The sequence below is a fragment of the Pogona vitticeps genome, chromosome 6 (genome assembly GCF_051106095.1).
Source record: "Pogona vitticeps strain Pit_001003342236 chromosome 6, PviZW2.1, whole genome shotgun sequence".
Taxonomy (NCBI): domain Eukaryota; kingdom Metazoa; phylum Chordata; class Lepidosauria; order Squamata; family Agamidae; genus Pogona; species Pogona vitticeps.
Window position 1 is genome coordinate 77,346,853 of NC_135788.1, and position 21,229 is coordinate 77,368,081.

Here is a 21,229-nt window from a genome sequence, read left to right on the forward strand (position 1 = left end):
ATCACAATGGCCTGACGTTTTCCTGCCAGGCGTTGATTGGCTGCTGAGTTGGCACGTCAGGCGCGGGCGGTTGCTTCCTGGTCTTGAGGAGGGTTTTCTTGCGGTAGCTTCCGGGAGGCCCTTTTGTTGTTGTCGGCTTGTTCGGGTGGGCTTGTGCCGGGCGCTGGACTTGTAGTTGCCGCGATGAACCGCCTGTTTGGGAAGTCGAAGCCCAAGGCGCCGCCTCCGAACTTGACGGATTGTATTGGCACGGTGGGTCTTTTCGAGAAAGAGCGAGAGCGGGGTGTGTGTGGGTGTGGGGGTGTCTCGGCCAGAGGGCGGAGGATTCTGGCGACGGCCAAGGAAACCGGCCTTCTGGGCCTCGAGGGAAGGCGGCCGTTCCTTCCCAGCCTTCCGTCCCATGAACAGCCCCCCCCCCCAACCGCGCCTTGCAAGCTTTTGGGGGTCCCAAGAGCTCGGCCCCGGCCTGGCCTGGGCTGCGAGGCTGCTGGTTGTCTGTGCGATCCCCAGAGGCACTCGCTTCTCTGGCTGGCCCCGGCGGTGTCGATGACTAGCCGGGCTTTTAAAGTTGGGGAGTCCTAAAACCGTTTATACAACAACACTTTTCAGTGCGACCTTTTTGATTTGATAATAAAAATAAAGTCTTACTTGCTCCTGGCTCTGTGTAGGATTGGAGGGATGGGTGTGAACAACAAAACAGTAAGAAACGCAGCGAAGAATCTCAAATGTGCATTCAAATGGTTGTAAAAAGTAGTAACAACAGAAACCTTGAAATAGATTGTTTCAGGAGACCTCTTGTGCTATAATTAACATGTATAAACATATATTAAAACATTTATGTACAGATTCTCTAAAAACCCCATTTGAGATAAGTCCAGCTTTGTCATTCTTTTTTTTTATTTAAACAACTAATAGGTCATGGGAGGGATTACACATTTAGAAATTACTTTTGTTTGTGGCAATCTTGTACTGTACATCGTTTTTCTTAAACTCAAACTACCTTACATAAAGAAGTAGCCAGTTCTTCCTCTGAAATATTTTTGTATGTCTCATGGCTGACAGTATGATGTACTGTATTTTGAAATCTAGTACAGTAATGTTATCTTTTCATTGCATGTTTAGGTGTATGCAAATATGTTACATAAAAAGCATAAGTTTATAAAAAACATTCATAAAGTTTCCTACACTCTTTAATGCTTCTGGTCAGCCTCTATCATAGTTTAACTGTAAGCGTAAAAGATTAATTATGACACAGACAACTTGATTTAACACAGTTGTCTATTCTGACCGAATCATGTCTGGCTTATTGGTAGGCAGTAATGGAGACAGGGGACCAGTACTCTTCCAGGTGATGAAATCTGCCTTTCTGATCACTTGAAGAAAATTCTTACTTGATACTGTACAGGGAGGCCATGGGAGAGACTGCCAATAAGCTTGCTGTGCAATCCAGTGATTCCCAGCCTTGAGTGACCCAGGTGATCTTGGACTGCAGTTCCCAGAAGCCTTCACCACCAGCTGTGCTGGCCAGCGTTTTTGGGAGTTAGAGTCCAAGAACACCTGGATTATCCAAGGTTAAGAACCATTTCTGTACACCATTGGTTCTCATACGGGTTCCCAGATGTTCTTGGACTTCAACTCCCAGAAATCCTGGCTAGCAGAGCAAGTGGTGAAGGGTTCTGGGAACTGCTGCCCAAGAACATCTGGGGACCCCAGTTTGAGAACCACTGCTGTACATCATGGCATTTTTGTTCCCTGGTGGATCTCTATTTTCTTGGGATAAACATACATTGCAAGATACATTTCATTAGTGAAAATGAATGCATGAGCATAACGCATTAATTCACTTGTTTTCTGTAGGTTTCTATCTCATCTGTCATGGGCACTATACATTGAGGAACCCATTTCCAAAAATATGGAGTGTACTGCAGGGATTTTTGCCATATATTATTGCTAGTTAGAGGATGATAATGTATGATTCACTTCAAAACAAATTGAAGTGGTTTTTGATTTGTTTATCTGTAATTTGAAGCATATTAAGTGTGCTGCTCCACATTAGCAGATCCTTGTAACTAATATTTAATAGCGTCTTTTAGACTCCAAAAAGAAAGCAAAGCAAATTAAATATGAAGTTCTAGTTTAGAAGTGTGGCTTGTGATGCAGTCTGTTTATCAAATTAGTATGCATAATATTAGCATTCTGACATTGACACCAGTTAAAATCTTGATTTGGGATTATATGTGTCTGTGAAACATAAGATAAAGTCTGTGCCTGGGACTGGGTGGTTCCCAAATGTATGTATTTGGTATATGTCTTGTAAACTAACTCATGTCGTAAAGAGAATTTTATTGACCTTTATTTTACATATAATGATAATAATATTATCCGTGGTTTTCGGTATCCATGCGGGGGGGGGGCTTGAAACCAATTCCCAGCAGATATGGAAGTCCTACTGTGTATGAATGTTGTATTCAGATGAACAGCTTAGGTTTCTAAGAATATCAGCTTTGTTTTCCTCCTGAAAAAAGTACAAGTTACTTTTTCCTGAGCCATCAGAAAGCTATATGCTCATGTATGTGCAGTTTCTGTTCAGGATGAGAGTATCAGGCTGCATATTTGAATGTTGTCTTATCCTTCACCACTGATATAACTCTTCTTCTATGTTCCCCTCGAACACTTGGCAGATCTTTTCTCACCATATGCCATCCCTCCTCCTCCTCCTCCTCCTCCTCCTCCTCCTCCTCCTCCTCATAATCATCATCATCATCATCATAGTTTATTACGGTCAATGACCAGGAAGATAATACGTTATTTAGATAAAAATCACATAATATCAGAAACATTGGTCAAGACATGTCACCATCAATGCACAATCTGGCTCTTTAATGACATTAAAGTTAAAAATAAGTTCTAAGTTAGCCAGCGACACTGAAGGACATAAAAGCTTTTAAAACATCACAGCAGTCACATGATATAAGATGAAATTAAGAGACAAATATAACCATCAATATGCCACCCTACTCTCCTTGAAAGTAAGTTAAACAAAACATTTCTAACAAGGACGGGGGCACTTAAAGACCTTGTGTGGTCAGAAGACTGCAGCAAACTATTGTGACAGCACAGTATTTGGCCACTTTACTAGTATTGTAAGAAATGTTATTGGAGAGCAGCAAAAGAATATAAAATTCATCAGATATCCCCGGAAATTTTTGAAAAACGGGAGAGAAGATCCACTTATATACCTCTCCTACTACTTCCTCCTCAAATTCTTGGGAGATCTTTTCTTACAATATGCCATCCTCCCTCAGTATTTTAGTGGCTAGATTAATATTGCCATTAAAATTATGTAAAATAAGTTTTAATTTAGTTTCCTGTATACAAAATTTTAGTCATAACTTGAAATGCTTTATATGCTTTCCTACTCATTTCACTTTTATTTTACTTTTTGGGGGAGAGAAGATGCAACAAAGCAACTTCCAGTTAGCTACATGTGCCGATGACTGTTTTAGATTTTCGTGGCAAGCTAGTTTGAAACTGAGGGACATTTCACAATCTATTTGTGACCTGACATTGGGTTTTACTGGTCATAAAATAAGTACCCACTGGTTGTACTAAGGCATTGTATGCTGTAATGTTCAAAGGTTCCCCCTGTGTAGTAAAGAATTATTTAAAAATCAATGCCTGTGGAATTTGAATTCCTATTTAAATTTGCATTATAAATGCAGGTTTATATAGCTATATAACTAGCTTGTGCAGCGGCCAGTTTCCCAGTCCCTTCCTCTTTTCACCATTATGGCTTGCTGTCAAATTATCTTGCTATAAGGACAGTTTTCTCTTTTGTGCCTCTAGATTGGCAATTGAAAGTGAGCTTTCTCTCCCTAGGAAGACGCACTTTATCTCAGTGGTCTTTACGTGCTAATGTGCTTATGCTTTTTGTGGGTCGGTATTATTGTTAAAGGAAAACCGATAATAATTTGCTATAGATTGTGAGTTCCATTGCTAAGTGGAGTCACTGAAGTTCATTGAGAATTTCTATAATTACTTTGACTGGCTTCAGAATTTAATGGTTCTGTTATGAGTAACAAGATACTTCTTTTCATCTTTCTTTCTAAAGGTGGATAGCAGGGCAGAGTCCATTGACAAGAAAATTTCAAGGCTTGATGCAGAACTGGTGAAGTATAAAGATCAAATGAAGAAAATGAGGGAGGGACCTGCAAAGGTAGGATATGAGCTATTTATGGTGAGGTGACTCATGCTAAATCATATAACCTGTTTCCCAGGTTTTTGAAGTGTTATTGGATATTCTTCTCATAATTCTCTCAGTATCCGAGACCTAAATTACAACATAAGAAAATGCCTTGTATACAGTCCTGGTGTCATATCAGAGAGCCTTGTCTGAGGTTATACCTGTATTATCTCTGCCCATGAGAAAGCAGTGACTGAAAAACCCTGTTGTGTGTGCAGAAATTCACATTGCAGTTTTGTCAAATGGCATTCTGATACAGTTTTCCCCCAAATAATGTAGAATGTGAAGCAGGCATCATGTTAGACTTTGGGCTAAATACCTTGGATTTAAGTTCTCCTTTCATAGATTTGCTGGCTGGTTTTGAGCAAGGCACAACCACTTGCCTTGTGTTTCTCATTTCTAAATACCAATAATGACTTTCCTGAAAGATCTGTTGTAATGGTGAATAAAAATTAAGTGTATACTGTTTACAGTCTGCTGTATAGTTTCTTATTAACCACACATTTTGGATGTAAGACAAGTAAATATATGTATTTTAACCACATTCGTCTTCCTTAAGAAAAGATAAGAGCCAATGTGATATAGGGGACAGAGAGTTTGAATTCAAAAGGGAGAGTTGGTTCAAAATCCCACTCAGAAAAGATATATTCTGATATGTTACTGGATGATTATGAAGATAAAAGGGGTTGTGTAAGGGAGTTTTGGACCTTGAAGTCTGTGAAATGTCTTAAAATGCTGAGATGTTCTTTAATATTGTTTACTTAAGTGGTTTATAATAATAATAATAGTCAGGTTGATTCCAACTTATGCAGTACTTTTAAGGGTTTCCTGTGTATTGAGTGGCTTACCATTTCCTTTTGGTGGTGCTCTGGGAACATGTAGCTTGACCAAGATCACACACGCTGGCCCTTCTCCTACAAGGCTCCGTAGTGAATTAAACTCCTGACGCCTGTATCCAACTTGCTGTGCTATCCAGCCAGCAGAAATGGTATATAGATGATATCAAATGTTCTTGTTGTCTGTAGGTGTTACAGTAGAAGATTGGTATTTAATCTTAAAAATAATCAGTAATTTGGCAAGCTGGGTAGGTGGGGCTCGTCAGCCATGGAAGGCAGCCCATCTAGGAGAAGGAAAACTCCAATTTCAAACCTCCACTGCCTTGTGGCTATATCCACCAATGGAAAAGGCTTCAGGAGTTAACCTAGAGGCAAAATCCGGAGCTGGAGTCCCGAAGGCAGCTCGTGTCGTTCTGCCAACTCCTGCGACGTTGCTGGAACCAGTCGTATTGGCTCTTGCCTTTCCGTTGGACCATTTCAGCAATGTGGAGAGGGGGGATCTGCTGCTTGGGTAACAGCCTATCCTCCATATTACCTTACCCGGGCTTCATGCTCTGGAGAGGACACTCCTCGATTCAGATCATGTTACCATACTCTCTTGAGACTGAAGGATGCCTATGTGGTAATTTGGCAAGCTTTCCTTATTGGTACAGATAACTAATTGTTATTTCTTCTCTAGAACATGGTAAAGCAGAAAGCCTTGAGAGTATTAAAACAGAAGCGAATGTAAGTTTCAGTCTTCTTTATTTTCACTTGTAAAACGCAGTACTAGTTTCAAGAAAATGAGAAGTCTATTAATGTTGGATTGTAGATACACCAGCATTACCACAGTTACTACTCTTCATGTCCTCTGCCTCTGGAGGGATCAGTTGTTGCTGCTAGGATGGGTTGTTTAGCATCCTATAATGGCCAGCAGTGGCTTCTGTGTCGAGGTGGAATGACTGTTCCAAAATTTAAAAATTCCACTCATAAGCACTATTCATGTTATATAAGCTTTTACTTATGGCATTATTTCCTAGTCTTTATGATGCTACATGGATTGTTTTTTTACTTTGTTTTCACATGTTTTTATTATTTAGCTGTGATTATTGTGTTTCATGTTACTGCTTGTTTGGTTAAATGTAAGTCATGTGGATTGGACTATCAATATTTTTACTCCATTCATTTCATAAATGACTAATCTATTTGATTTAGAAAAATATATATATATTTAAAAAAATCTTATTGATTGCAGCCCAAATTGTCAATTCTGGCTTAGAGTCAGTTAACAAACTAAGCAAATATGATAGGGTTATGTGTTGTTTAAGGCCAGTAATTAAGTACAGTGGTGCCTCGCATAACGTTTTTAATTGGTTCCAAAAAAAAAACCTTATGCGAAAAAAACTTTATGCGAAACACGATTTCCCATAGAGATGCATTGGAAACCGGTTAATCCGTTCCAATAGGCACGGATTGGCGTCCTTAAGCGAAAAAACCCATAGGAAACATCGTTAAACGATACAATGTATCCTCCATTGGAATGTATTGTAGCTGACTCAATACGTTTCAATGGCTTTGCGAAGTCAATTTTTGCAAAATTAAGTGTGTCATAAAAGGGTCAAAAATGGTTTTAAATGCTTGGATTAGCTTCTGCACCCTCTAAAACGGATGCAAAAGTTAATTTGGCTTTGATCTGACTTTTCGTTAATTAATGGTGAATTTTTTTCCCCCAACTTTTGACAGCTGTCAAAATCTGACAGCTCCATTATTTCCTATGGGGGAAGAAAAAATTCACAAAAAATTAATGAAGACTCAGCAACTGTTCTAAATTCTTGGGTTCGTTAGAGGACCCCCTAAGTTGTGTGCAAACCTGATTTGGCTTTGATCTGAACTTTCGTTAATTTTTTGTAAATTGTTTTCTCCCCCATAGGAAAGCATGGAGCTGTCAGATTTTGACAGGTCCATTGGTTCCTATGGGCCAAAAAACAAAAATTCACAAAAAATTAACGAAAAGTCAGATCAAAGCCAAATCAGGTTTGCACATGTCTTAAGGGGTCCTCTAACGAATCCAAGCATTTAGAACCGTTTTTGACCCTTCTAAGACACTTTTTTAATTGAAAAAAAAAACATCGTTAAGTGAAGCAGGGGACCTAAAACAAAAAACGTTAAGCGAAGCATGGTCCCAAAAACGCTATGCGAAAATCGCCCATAGGGAAAAACGTTATACGAAGCACAATCTGACTCTGAAAAAATAAACGTTAAGCAAAAAAAAAGTTAAACGAAGCAAACGTTATGCGAGGCACCACTGTAGCAGTTTTCAATCCTGGTATTATCTGTAGTGGTGATATTTACTTTGCTTGCAGAGGCTACCTTTGGCATCAAGCAGTTACAGTGGGGTCTTGACTTAAGAACGGCTTGAGTTAAGAACATTTTGACTTAAGAACCACTCTCATAGGAAAATATTGACTTGACTTACATACTTAGATTTGAGTTAAGAACTGAAAAAAAACACGTGGGAGACAGGGAAAGTGCAAAATTTGAACTTTCAGTTAACTGTTGGCCAGTGAAAAGGGTGCCTGTCTGCTTCCTCACTCCTCTCAGCGTTTAGAGAGTGGATTGGGAGACAGTCTTCAGACTGCCTGGTACTGTACTGCCTGGACTGTATTTTCCCTGCCTTCCCTGAACCTTTCTTGACCTAAAAAAAGAGAAACAAAATATCCCCCTCTAGTGGTCGAAGGCGGAATAGCAGCTTCCCATTAGTTTCTATGGACGGAAAAGAACAGATACGGATCAAATGGTTCTCAATGCATTCCTATGGGAAATGCAGATTTGACCTGAGAACTTTTTGACTTGAGAACCACCTTCCAATACGGATTAAGTTCTCAAGTCAAGACCTCACTGTAGTGTCAAGAAGTGAAAAAAGATGGCTGAAATCATGTTTTGCAACTACACATTCACAGTGCAAAGCTGTGGAAGTAGTAGGGAAAAAATCACAGCAGGATGGAAGTAATATCCACAAAGCATTTCCACAGGTGTGTCATGCGGTAGTCCTGATGTGAACAGTGCAACCATTATGTGAACCATACAGTTGCAAACCATGCAGTGAATTGGACAAATGTAACATGAACCGTGCAACTGAAGTGTGAAACATGTTGATTGCACAGTGCTGTCTGTCCGGACATAAGGTGTAACAGGTGAAACTTGAACAGGATTTTAGCCATTGTTCAGACTCTACAATAATATAATCATTGCACAGTATTATGGCTTTCATAGGGAACATATTTGTTCAGGCATTAGTAGGGCAGACGAAAACATCATGCCTGCAAGTTTAACTGAGTCCAATTAGCCTATCTGTGCAGTGTTTGCCATTATAAATGTTTTAAATATTTTAATTGCTTTGAATGTTTTCAAATATTTATTTTGATGTATTTTTATGTTTTTATTGCTTATTTATATTTTACTTTTCTATTTTGTTATGTTAAATGGTACGTGGTAGTGTTTATATGCTGCAAACTACCCAGAGTGGCCTCAGCCAAATGGGTGGTATAAAAATTGAATGAATGCATGAATACAGAGTGAGATGTGGCACTAAAAGATGGGATATCTGCTATGACTTGGAAAAAGTAACTTTTTCTTAGCAGTTGAATAATAAGCAAACAGTTAAGTGTGGCCTAAAATTCAAAAGGCACTGAGCGACTCATACATTTACTACAAGGTTGCCAGTTGTCCATACTTGCCCTAAAACCTTTGGACAGGTCTTCAGATGTGCACTATTGGATCTGAGTCTTTGGAAGGAAGGGCAGAAATTACAGAAGCAGCACTAGTATGTGACTTACTGCCTTCAAACACTGAACTATTGTGCGTTTTGAACATAGGTATGAAAATCAGCGTGATAATCTTGCCCAGCAGTCATTCAACATGGAGCAAGCCAATTATACAATCCAGTCATTGAAAGATACGAAAACAACGGTAATTCTGCTTTTCTTTTCAATGTGATTTTACATATTTTTGTATGTGTTATATTTAGTTTTAATACCAAATGTGTTTTTCCTCCTAGGTTGATGCCATGAAACTGGGAGTGAAGGAAATGAAAAAGGCTTACAAGCAAGTTAAAATTGATCATATTGAGGTGAATCTTCTTGTATGTTGAAAACCGGATGGCCACCTGAACCACTTGAAACTCCAGAGATAGATTATGGTTGCACACTTTGGCATAATTATGCCTTTGCTTTGTCTTCTCGCTATTTTGGAATGGATATTAAAATGTTAATCCCAAGGAATCATTAATGGTGGTGGTACTATGTTAGCTAAACTACTTTGGGCCCACTTTGAAACTGTTTTAACAGAGCTGAAAAGCAAAATAAGAAGTAGAAAGGTAAGAGCTGGATTCAATCCTACTTAGAATAAACTGATTGAAATAATTTTGTCTTCAATCCAAGATTTCCAGGAATTTGCTCTGTACTTGATTAAATGTGAATCCAGCCCACTGGTTCAGAGGCAGCAAGAGAAAAATAAGCTGAAGTAAATATTAGAGTAATAGGCCATTTTAAAACTTAGGTATTATCATTCAGGTACATATTTTGTAATTGTCAGGATCTGCAAGACCAGTTGGAAGATATGATGGAAGATGCTAGTGAAATTCAGGAAGCATTGGGTCGTAGTTATGGAACCCCAGAAATTGATGAAGATGACTTAGAGGCTGGTAAGTTGCCAGTACAGTCTAACTTTCTAGAAGTACTCAGGATAGGTAGATTATAGGCAGCTTACTTTCTTTAACCAAGATTTGGCATTGTAAGTTAATGGAGGGATGCACAAGATGAAAATAATGTGCAACCCACTGGATGTCAGTTGCATCCTCACATATCTACCACAGAACTCCTCTGCTGACTGGCACTGCTATGTTCATACTTCTAATGGTGGCAGGAAAAGGCAGTGTCATTGAGGGATGCTGGGTAGAGAGCCTCCTGCTTCCCCCAAATGTTACTGTTGTGTCCAGTGTTGTATGCCATGGTGGAAGAATGTGAACAAAATGTAAAGATAGAAAACAAAAAGACATTTGAATATGTCTTCTAAGTGACAGACACTACAGACTTAAGAAATTGTGTTTAAGTTTTTCTATTTTTCTTATCACCTTCCCCTGAAACTAGCCTATGGGGGCAGGGTTTGGGGTAAGAAGTGAGATATAAATAGACTAAACAATGTTTTGGAATTGTTAATTTTAAGAGTTTGAAGAGGCTGCTGAAAACACTTCTCTTTCTGGAAGCATTTGAGGGCAGCCTCTTTTGAATTCTTCCGCCCTGCTCTACTGCTCTACTTTTATCTCCATCTGTGCTCATGCTGGTTTTCTGGCATCATTTTATGTTCAATGTTGTCATTATCTTGCTGTCTTAAGTATTTACAGAATGTCTAGCTATACAGGGAGGTTCATATATTTTTATTTTAATCGCCAGAATAGTGGTGTATACTAATAGGAGCAGTATATAACTAGCTGAATGAATGAATGAATGAATGAATGAATGAATGAATGAATGAATGAATGGAATGATTTCAGAAGTGCTGGTTTATTTGTATTTAAATGGATTGTACCTTGTTTTGTGCAGTTTTTACACTATCAGTCTTTATGTCACTGGTCACTAGACTTTTTCTGTACTAACAACAATTGTAGAACTGGAAGCACTGGGTGATGAACTTCTAGCCGATGAAGATAGCTCCTATCTAGATGAAGCTGCGTCTGTTCCATCAATTCCAGAGGGTGTGCCAACTGAAACTAAAAATAAAGTGAGTCTCTTTTATCCCTTTTTCCAACATGCATATTAATCAGAGTATTTTACAATAGAGCCTTTCCTAAAATCATGTTATGAGAGCCCAATATGATTGTAGTTTTATTTCCCTCACATTAATAAATATATATTTAGACCTTCCATATGCATTTTTATCTTATATTCAAGACTAAATAGTGTAAGTAAAGTGAATTTTCTTACTTGAATTTGTTATGGTTTAAATTTCTAGTAGGTTAACAAGTGATGTGAGGCTGAAGTCAGTCATCATATCAAACAATGATTGAAGAAGTTATCTGTGATTTGGCATGTTGTAATAACTGACAAATGACAGCTTGTGTGCAACCAGCAGATCTCTGGTAGGAAGTAGCTTTGGAAACCATGAATGTCTGAATTGATTAACCATAGTTATGACCATCATGTCCTCCCAGCAGGCTCCTGAACTATGGTAATGAACTGTATGTATGGAAGCTAAAACAGTAATTTAAAGTTCAATCTATATTTAGCATAAACTGTGGTTTGATGTGGTAACTGAATTTAGTCTTAGCTTTCATGATATTTTATAACACTTAATTTATTATTTATATTCTGTACTACTATATATAACACTGAACAGTAGTAACTCAAGAATGCACCAACCGTAGGTAATCAGGATTAGGCACAAGCCCTTTCTGTTGGTAGATCATATATGTGCAGAGTAATCAGATGACAGTATTGTACTGGAATAAAAATGAAAAGGAAAGGAACCACGTTGTTTGATATCTGAGCCTCCTGCAGCCTAGGCACAAAGTCACAATGCTAGCAAAAAATTACAGCAGAACAAAAGTAGTCCTCAGTGATTTGCATCAGAAACAATTGTGATTCAATCTGTCCTGGCCAGTTAGGACTGCACTAGTTATAAATGTGTATATGTCTTTAGTTGGCAAATAAGAAGAGTCTTCTTGCCATGCCTTTTCAGAATTGCTTCTTCCTCCATTATTTTTGTAAAGCAAATATAATGTCCCTATTGGGTAATTTCTTTCAGAGAATGGCCAAAATGCTGTTGTGCAGTTATGCCAATGGGAGGAGGATGTGCTTACTTGCAGTAGCAAACTACTACTTGACACGTCCTGCTTAGATTTTTGGTTATGTAACATCTCACCCACCCACATGATGTGCAGTGTGGATCCAAGCATGGAGTCATTAATTAGTGGCAACATGCCAGCGCAAATTATGTCATTGCTTTCTGCTGGTGTTACTTACACAACATACTTTTGGCCAACATGCTAGAAAAGCAGTTTTTAAATCAATGCAATTTATTAATTGAAATAAAAATGTTTGATAGCATGTGGGCACAGTGTTATATCTACTGTTCTATAATTTGGATATGCACATGAAATTCCAGTGGTTTATAGTGCGTATACTTTTTAAAAGTTTCATGAGGAAAAAAAACTGTCAATTTTTTGTGTTTTTCCTCTCACAGGATGGTGTGCTGGTGGATGAATTTGGACTGCCACAGATCCCTGCAACATAACTTCACAAGTTAATGGGGAATGCTATTTTTCATCTTATAAACTCCTAAACAAAAGCCTTTGAGGAGTGATGGGGATCATAGTGCTCCATTATCACTCAATATTACTATCATGAAATATGGAGTGAACAATGACTGTTAACTCCTGTTCTAAGAAGATATTTTATTACTAGCTTTTGTATTAACAAGAAATTGACACTACTCTTTGCTTCGGTGGAATCCATTCAGAACTCCAAAACTCATCTTCATCACTATTTGTAGAAATATTGTTGGAAAGTATTTGGGACTATTTATAGTTTCTTTTGATTTTATGTTTCTCTGGACAATAGAAGGCAGTTCTGATTATTTATCTTACAATAACTTTATTATGCTTGCTGTGATCATGAACATTTTCTAAGAATACTTGTATGTTGACTTTGTTGCTAATATAGCTTCCATCACCCATAAGTGTAGCTGCTTAAAAAATGCATTCAAGAGTTTCTATAACCCATTTTGACTTTCATTCTATATCATATATGGTGGTTTGATCAGATATTGTAATACTCTGGAGGTTTTATCGTCTAGAACAGTGGTCCCCAACCTTGGGCCTCCAGATGTTCTTGCACTACAACTCCCAGAAGCCTTCACCACCACCTCTGCTGCCTAGGGTTTCTGGGAGTTGAAATCCAAGAATATCTGGAGGCCCAAGGTTGGGGACCACTGGTCTAGAATACTGAAGAAGACCAAGGTATCAACTTTTAAAATATATACTGATTTCCAGGTGGTAGTGTTAATAGCAAACCACAATTCCTTCTGCTTTCATACAAAAACTCTGACTCTTTAATGATTTGGGAGTCTTTCAAAGCCAGAAGGCTGCTAGATATTTCCTCCTGCATGCCTACTGTTTACAGAATTTAAAGTCCTGGGCAGCAGCCAATGTTATGGAAAACCTATTATGAGGAAGGCGGGCAGCGCTAGCTAGGACAAGCTCCTGGTCCCAGCAAATTCCCACCTATTCTCCTACTGTAAGAGCCACCACTTCTTCTGCCTTGATGAGTTGTCAGCTGGGTCAAGGGTACTGGATACTTTTCAGAGGGCAGGATTTGATCAAGAGAGCTTCAGCTAAATGATCTTGGTAGTCAGCAGGCATTGGCATATTAAAAATGAAACAAGTATTCTTTTTACAGAAAGGCTTGATCCTAAGCACATTTGGAAATGTTACATTAGAATCAGTAAGATAATAAAACTGAGAGGTAAAAAGCATAAAACAAGCAATAGAGATTTCTTATTTCTCTTCTTGTTTATGTTATTTTGGAGAAGGTTTTCCCAATTGTCTTGTAAGATAAACTAACTATGCACTTAAGTATCATAATAGCTTTCTTCCACAATCATCTTTCTCTAACTCTGAGAAGGACACCTGATGGTCCAAGTGTCAAAGTTGCCACCTAGAACAGGGATGGAAATTATGCAAATCTTAGATAATTTTTGTGGATGCCAGCCCCCTACTGGATCCTCTCTCCCTGCAGTTAGGGGAAGAATTATAATGAAAATTATAAGAATTGCTTTTGAAAGACATGGCAGTGATTTTCTAAATACATAGCTTCCTGACCCCTCTGTACACACTATTTTTACAAAAGGGGAAGTGGAGTTCCAGCCAGTTCTGATTTGGTTTTCTTCTTCTTGGTCTAGCAGATTCTGTGAGAAAATGAGCCCTGGTCCCCCAGCGCTTACCACCACTGAGTTTTCTGTATGTGGACAAGGGCAGCATGCTGCCTTTTCATCACCTCTTGAGAAGTATGCAATATACAGTATGGTATATTTCTAAAGCTTGTGTCAAATGGGAAAGAAACGAGATGATTTTTCATAAAGCCAAGAGCAGAAACTGCCAAGGGCTCAAGGGCCATTTTCCTCCAATTTTTCAAAAACAGAAATGACCAAACATGATTTCTTTAAAGAGCTCTTTTAGTTCTAAAAGGGGAGGGAAGGTCAGTCTTTAAAAGGCTGCAAGCTTCCTGGGGCATAACTGGCCATCTCTAAAACAAAAATGGAATAAGGCTTGGTTGTTTTTGGTCATCCTGCCATAAACTCACATTAATTATTAGTCTCAAATTGGAAGGTTTTCTTAGGAATCGATTATTCCCAATTGTGGGGTGGGCAGTAAGGAGGTACTTTAAAAATAGGTGAAGAACTTTACTACACAGCCCTAAGACTATAGTATTGGAAGAGAATGTGTAGCTGAAAACCCAGCGAGGATCGCTGTTTAAGTCGGCTCCGACAGGAAGGCACGTAAGAGGAAAAGCTCTATCATGAAATTCCTCCTCCTGCACAGCGAACGTGTAAGAGTACTCGTAGACTGGCCATCAGGGATTTGTTAAAACGCGTGTCTACTACCAGAGAACCTCATTCACACAACATTCTCCCGAGTCCGCGACGGCCTGGAAGGAGGGAGAGGCTGCCAGGCGGAAGTTTTCCATTCCTGCCTCCTCCTCACGGGCGTCTGGCGGTTTCCGGCCTGGGCGGAGGCGCCGCTGCAGCGGATAGACGACGAGGCGGCTCCCTGGGTGAAGCGGGCGAACGGGGATGGCTGTGCCGGGCGGGAGCTCGGCCTTGACCGTAACGGTCACATACGGTAAGATTGGGAGCGCCTCCATTCCCCCCCCGCCTGCGAGGCAGGACTAGGCCGGGCGCTGGAAGCTGCTTCTCCCTCGAGCGCGGCGAGCGCCTCAGGAAGGCTGGACCGGGCGCCTTGCTTGCCCTGCCGGCCGGGCAGCGATGTGGGCGGAGGGCCACTCTTCATTGCACCGCGAGAGCATTGCCATTTATTGCATGCCTTTGCCGCAGCTCCTCGCCCCGTTGGCTCTCGTTCGGCTGGACTCCGTTCCAGTCTTTGGTGCCGAGAGACACCCGGAGGCTCTCAGCAGAGCGCTGTGTGGTGCCGAGAGGGTCCCTTGAAGACGGGCATGACGGGGGTGGTGGGGTGGGGAGCCCATAACGGGCGGGCGGGCTGGCGGGCTTCACCCGGGGCAAACCTGCTCGCGGCACCTGTGCCTGGCGGTGCCTCCAAATGCCTGCGCGTGTGGCATGAGGTGAATCGAAAGAGCCGCATTATTTAGCTTTGCCTCTGAATCCCTTCATGAATCAATGGCTGTGATTTAAATGGTGCATATTCTGCGAGTTCAGCTAGGCAGCCTTAGGCTATCATCACCCCTTTTCCGAATAATCCATTACAAAGATAATTCTGTTGGGCTGAATCCTTGCGGCTGCTACTGAGAGAATAACTGTGACGTGTTTTGAACACTTTATTATTTGTTTCACTTACAGGCCACTTTCTCTCTTAGTGTGCAAAACCGTATGCATTTTCCCAGTAGCTGTAATTTTGTTAGTCCCATAATTATAGGAGCTCTGTTCCTTTATAAGAAAAAATATAACACTACTTAATGTAGACTATAAAATATTTGCAAATGTCATGGCGGAAAGATTGAAAAAATATTTAGTACAATTTATACATGAAGACCAAAATGGCTTCCTCCCCAAACGACAATTAAAAAACAACATAAGAACAATAATAAATATCTTAGAATATTATGAAGAACACCCAGAAAAACAAATGGCGCTTTTATTTTTAGATGCTCAAAAAGCTTTTGACAATCTAAACTGGGAATTTATGAAAACACAATTGGAGGGCATGGACGTTGGACAAAATTTTCTAAACATGATAAAAGCAATCTATACAAAGCAAATAGCAAAAATAATCGTATATGGAGAAGGAACAGACAAAATTGAAATTACTAAAGGTACACGACAAGGGTGCACACACTCTACTCTTTATTCTTTCATTAGAAATACTAAATAGAGAAGTAAGAAAAAATGAAGAAATACAAGGAACAAAGATTAAAGATGAAACATACAAACTCCAAGCATTTGCAGATGATTTGGTCTTTATTCTGGAAAATCCAGTGGAAACAGCCCCAAATTTACTTCAGCAAATAAAGGAATACGGCCATGTAGCTGGACTAGAAATAAACCAAGAAAAAACAACATTCATAACCAAAAATCTAACTCAGGAACAAAAGACTCAACTTACATCCAAGACAGGAATTCAAATAGCCAAGAAAGTAAAATATTTAGGAATAAACTTGACTGCTAGAGGGTCCTCATTAAAGGAAGACAATTATGGGAAACTCCTGGAACGTATAAAACAAGAGCTGACAAGATGGGAGAAATTACAATTATCCTTTCTAGGTAAAATTGCAACGATCAAAATGAACATCCTCCCAAAAGTAATTTTTCTCTTTCAAAATCTACCAATTAAATTAGAGCAGAAATTTTTTCAAGAGCTAAATACTTCAGTTACAAAATTTATATGGCAAAGGAAGAAGCCCAGAATTAAACTTAAACTGTTACAAGATGCAAAAGAAAGAGGGGGATTTGGCCTACCAAATTGGAATTTATATTATCAAGCGAGTGCTCTGAATTGGATTAAGGAGTGGATAAAATTAAAAAACAAAAGAATACTATATTTAGAAGGACATGAACTTCAGGCGGGCTGGCATGCCTTCCTATGGTACGGGAAAGCAAAAACTCATAAATACTTCAAGAGAAATATAATAAGAAATTGTCTACTAAAAGTCTGGGAAAAAATTAAATGTAAAATGTATATGAAAACTCCTAGGTGGATCTCACCGATGGAAGCATTCACGCACCCAAACCTATTGAAATTTGAGAAAATAACGACATATAACGAGCTCCTAAATAAGGAAGGACTGTTAAAGACAAAAGATCAACTAGAGAGTCAAGGACTGACTTTTTCATGGTGGCCCCAACTACAACTGCAATCTATAATCAGGATAAAAAAACAGGAGGATTTTATAGCGAATACACAGCACTTGATAAAATATTACTCACTACAGAAAAACAACAAACTCAAAAAGCATATAAGTTTTTATTGCAATGGGACACTCAAGATGAGGAGGTTAAGGAAACAATGGTAAAATGGTCAAAAAATTTTGGATATAGTATTGAACTTGAGAAATGGCAACAAATGTGGACTAAAAATCTAAATTAACATTAGCAACGTCATATAAGGAAAATTTGTATAAAATGTTTTATAGATGGCATCTCCCTCCATCCAGACTTGCAAAAATTTCTGCCAATACAGTGGTGCCCCGTATAGCGAGGTTAATCCGTTCCGGATTAACCTTCGCTATACGAAAACATCGCTGTGCGGGTAAGTAAAACCTATTGGAACGCATTAAACTTAGTTTAATGCGTTCCAATAAGTGTGCAAACTTACCCCTCCAGCGATGTTTTCGCGTCTGGCGGCCATTTTGGAGCCGCCGATCAGCTGATCGGCGGCTCCAAAATGGCCGCGAATGACCCGAAATGCCCCCCCGCAGCGTTTTCGCGACCTCCGTAAGCAAGGGGAGGGCGCGAAAACGCTGATAGGGGCCATTTCAGGTCATGCGGCGGCCATTTTGGAGCCGCCGATCAGCTGTTCGGCGGCTCCAAAATGGCCGCCGGAGCCCCAATCGTCGCAAAGCGAGTGCGGCGATTGGGGCTGATCCGTATAGCGATCCCCAAAAAGGGATCGCTATACGGATTTTTCGTTAAACGGTGCCCTCGTTAAGCGAGGCACCACTGTATTTTGAATAAGTGCTGGAAATGTAAAAACCAAGAAGGAACCTATTACCACACATGGTGGACATGTGATACTGCAAAGAAATATTGGGTCAAACTGTATACATGGATCAAACAAATGACTAAACAAGAAATACAATTTAAACCAGAAACTTTTTTATTGGGACTAATACCAAATAATATAAATAAGCAAAGTTATTACTTAATATCACATGTCCTTACAGCTGCTAGATTAGCATGGGCACAAGTATGGAAGGAGGGAGACCCACCAAAAGACGAAGTGATTATCAAAAAAATATTAGAGTGCGCTGAAATGGATAGACTTACAAAGAGACTAAAAGGGCAAGAAAAGTCAACTTACTATGAAAGCTGGAATATGTTCTACGAATGGTGGAAAGCAAAAACTTTGTAATAAATAGAAAATGACCAAAAGGAATAATAAGGAGAAGACACTGCTGAAAGAAATGTATTATTATACAAAAGGCTTGTAGGCTTCTTTCTTAGGCATCCTTCAGTCTCGAAAGACTATGGTAGTGTGCTCTGTATGGAGGGCTTGGAACAGCGCCTAGTGTGGCTGAGAAGGCCAATTCGAGAGTGACAGTCCCGTCCACACTGAAGACAAACCCAGTCTGTCCCCTGTCCGGCTCCCTGGTTTTGCTGCTTATGTGACTTCCTCTTTGCCTCGGCCTGCTGGGCAAGGGTCTCTTCAAATTGGGAGAGGCCGTGATGCACTGCCTGCCTCCAGGCTGAACGGTCAGATGTCAGGGTTTCCCATCTGTTGAGGTCTATTCCTAAGGCCTTCAGATCTCGCTTGCAGATGTCCTTGTATCGCAGTTGTGGTCTCCCTCTGGGGCGCTTTCCCTGCACTAATTCTCCATAGAGAAGATCCTTTGGAATCCGACCATCAGCCATTCTCACGATGTGCCCAAGCCAACGTAGACATCGCTGTTTCAGTAATGTATTCATGCTGAAAATTCCAGCTCGTTCTAGGACTGCTCTGTTTGGAACTTTGTCCTGCCAGGTGATGCCAAAAATCCGTTGGAGGCAACGCATATGGAAGGTGTTCAGCTTTCTCTCCTGCCGTGCACAAAAGGTCCAGGACTCACTGCAGTACAGGAGTGTGCTTAGAACACAGGCTCTATAAACCTGGATCTTCGTATGTGTCGTCAGCTTCTTATTGAGCCATACTCTCTTTGTGAGTCTAGAGAACATGGTGGCTGCTTTGCCAATGCGTTTATCCAGCTCGACATCTAGAGAGAGGGTGTCAGAGATGGTTGAGCCGAGGTACACAAAGTCATGAGCAACCTCCAATTCTTGTGCGGAGATGGTAATAGAGGGAGGTGAGTCCACGCCCTGGCCCATGACTTGTGTTTTCTTCAGGCTGATTGTTAGTCCAAAGTCTTGGCAGGCCTTGCTGAAATGATTCATGAGTTGTTGGAGGTCTTCAGCAGAGTGGGCAACAATGGCTGCATCATCTGCGAAGAGGAAGTCCCGCATGCATTTCAGTTGGACTTTGGTCTTCGCTCTCAATCTAGAGAGATTAAAGAGCTTTCCATCTGATCTAGTCCGGAGATAGACGCCCTCGGTTGCAGCTCCAAAGGCATGCTTCAGCATGACAGCAAAAAAGATCCCAAAAAGTGTTGGTGCGAGGACACAACCCTGTTTCACTCCGCTTTGGATGTCAAAGGGGTCTGATGTTGAGCCATCAAAAACTACAGTGCCTTTCATTCCCTCATGGAAAGATCTGATGATGTTAAGGAGATGAGGTGGACTAAGCTCTACAGTATGTATCGTTTGTAGATAGAGATTTAGGCATATGTGTGTATATATATGTCTATGTTTGGATATGTGTATATATATAAAAAAATTTAAAAAATGGAAAAAAAAAGTTTCATGAGGAAAAAAAACCTGTCAATTTTTTGTGTTTTTCCTCTCACAGGATGGTGTGCTCGTGGATGAATTTGGACTGCCACAGATCCCTGCAACATAACTTCACAAGTTCATGGGCAATGCTATTTTTCACCTTATAAACTCCTAAACAAAAGCGTTTGAGGAGTGATGGGGATCACAGTGTTCCATTATCACTCAATATTACTATCATGAAATATGGAGTGAACAATGACTGTTAACTCCTGTTCTAAGAAGATATTTTATTACTAGCTTTTGTATTAACAAGAAATTGACACTACTCTTTGCTTCGGTGGAATCCATTCAGAACTCCAAAACTCATCTTCATCACTATTTGTAGAAATATTGTTGGAAAGTATTTGGGACTATTTATAGTTTCTTTTGATTTTATATTTCTCTGGACAATAGAAGGCAGTTCTGATTATTTATCTTACAATAACTTTATTATGCTTGCTGTGATCATGAACATTTTCTAAGAATACTTGTATGTTGACTTTGTTGCTAATATAGCTGCCATCACCCATAAGTGTAGCTGCTTAAAAATGCATTCAAGAGTTTCTATAATCCATTTTGACTTTCATTCTATATCATATGGTGGTTTGATCAGATATTGTAATACTCTGGAGGTTTTATCGTCTAGAACAGTGGTCCCCAACCTTGGGCCTCCAGATGTTCTTGCACTACAACTCCCAGAAGCCTTCACCACCACCTCTGCTGCCTAGGGTTTCTGGGAGTTGAAATCCAAGAATATCTGGAGGCCCAAGGTTGGGGACCACTGGTCTAGAATACTGAAGAAGACCAAGGTATTAACTTTTAAAATATATACTGATTTCTAGGTGATAGTGTTAATAGCAAACCACAATTCCTTCTGCTTTCATACAAAAACTCTGATTCTTTAATGATTTGGGAGTCTTTCAAAGCCAGAAGGCTACTAGATATTTCCTCCTGCATGCCTACTGTTTACAGAATTTAAAGTCCTGGGCAGCAGCCAATGTTATGGAAAACCTATTATGAGGAAGGCGGGCAGCGCTAGCTACAGTGGGACAAGCTCCTGATCCCAGCAAATTCCCACCTATTCTCCTACTGTAAGAGCCACCACTTCTTCTGCCTTGATGAGTTGTCAGCTGGGTCAAGGGTACTGGATACTTTTCAGAGGGCAGGATTTGATCAAGAGAGCTTCAGCTAAATGATCTTGGTAGTCAGCAGGCATTGGCATATTAAAAATGAAACAAGTATTCTTTTTACAGAAAGGCTTGATCCTAAGCACATTTGGAAATGTTACATTAGAATCAGTAAGATAATAAAACTGAGAGGTAAAAAGCATAAAACAAGCAATAGAGATTTCTTATTTCTCTTCTTG

General features: G+C 39.9%; 1 protein-coding gene across 2 annotated transcripts; it reads left to right on the forward strand.

Annotated features, from left to right (window-relative positions):
* The first annotated feature begins 63 nt into the window (after positions 1-63).
* On the forward strand, positions 64-20,395 carry CHMP5 (charged multivesicular body protein 5). Of its 2 annotated transcripts, none has more exons than XM_078377646.1 (8): positions 64-252; positions 4,112-4,216; positions 5,759-5,805; positions 8,934-9,027; positions 9,116-9,187; positions 9,652-9,760; positions 10,724-10,836; positions 19,901-20,395. In XM_078377646.1, the coding sequence occupies exons 1-8, from the start codon at positions 184-186 to the stop codon at positions 19,949-19,951; spliced, it is 660 nt and encodes a 219-aa protein (XP_078233772.1). In that variant the 5' UTR covers positions 64-183; the 3' UTR covers positions 19,952-20,395. The 2 variants fall into 2 exon arrangements, with proteins under 2 accessions (XP_078233772.1, XP_078233771.1); XM_078377645.1 differs by lacking the exon at positions 19,901-20,395 and adding an exon at positions 12,298-12,831.
* Positions 20,396-21,229: the final 834 nt, after the last annotated feature.

Bases quoted from the DNA above. Each gene is read 5' to 3' on its own strand.
- CHMP5 (XM_078377646.1), top strand. From the start codon at position 184: ATGAACCGCCTGTTTGGGAAGTCGAAGCCCAAGGCGCCGCCTCCGAAC. The intron at 9,188-9,651 runs GTGAATCTTCTT...TGTAATTGTCAG, and splicing joins TTAAAATTGATCATATTGAG to GATCTGCAAGACCAGTTGGA. The intron at 9,761-10,723 runs GTAAGTTGCCAG...CAACAATTGTAG, and splicing joins TGAAGATGACTTAGAGGCTG to AACTGGAAGCACTGGGTGAT.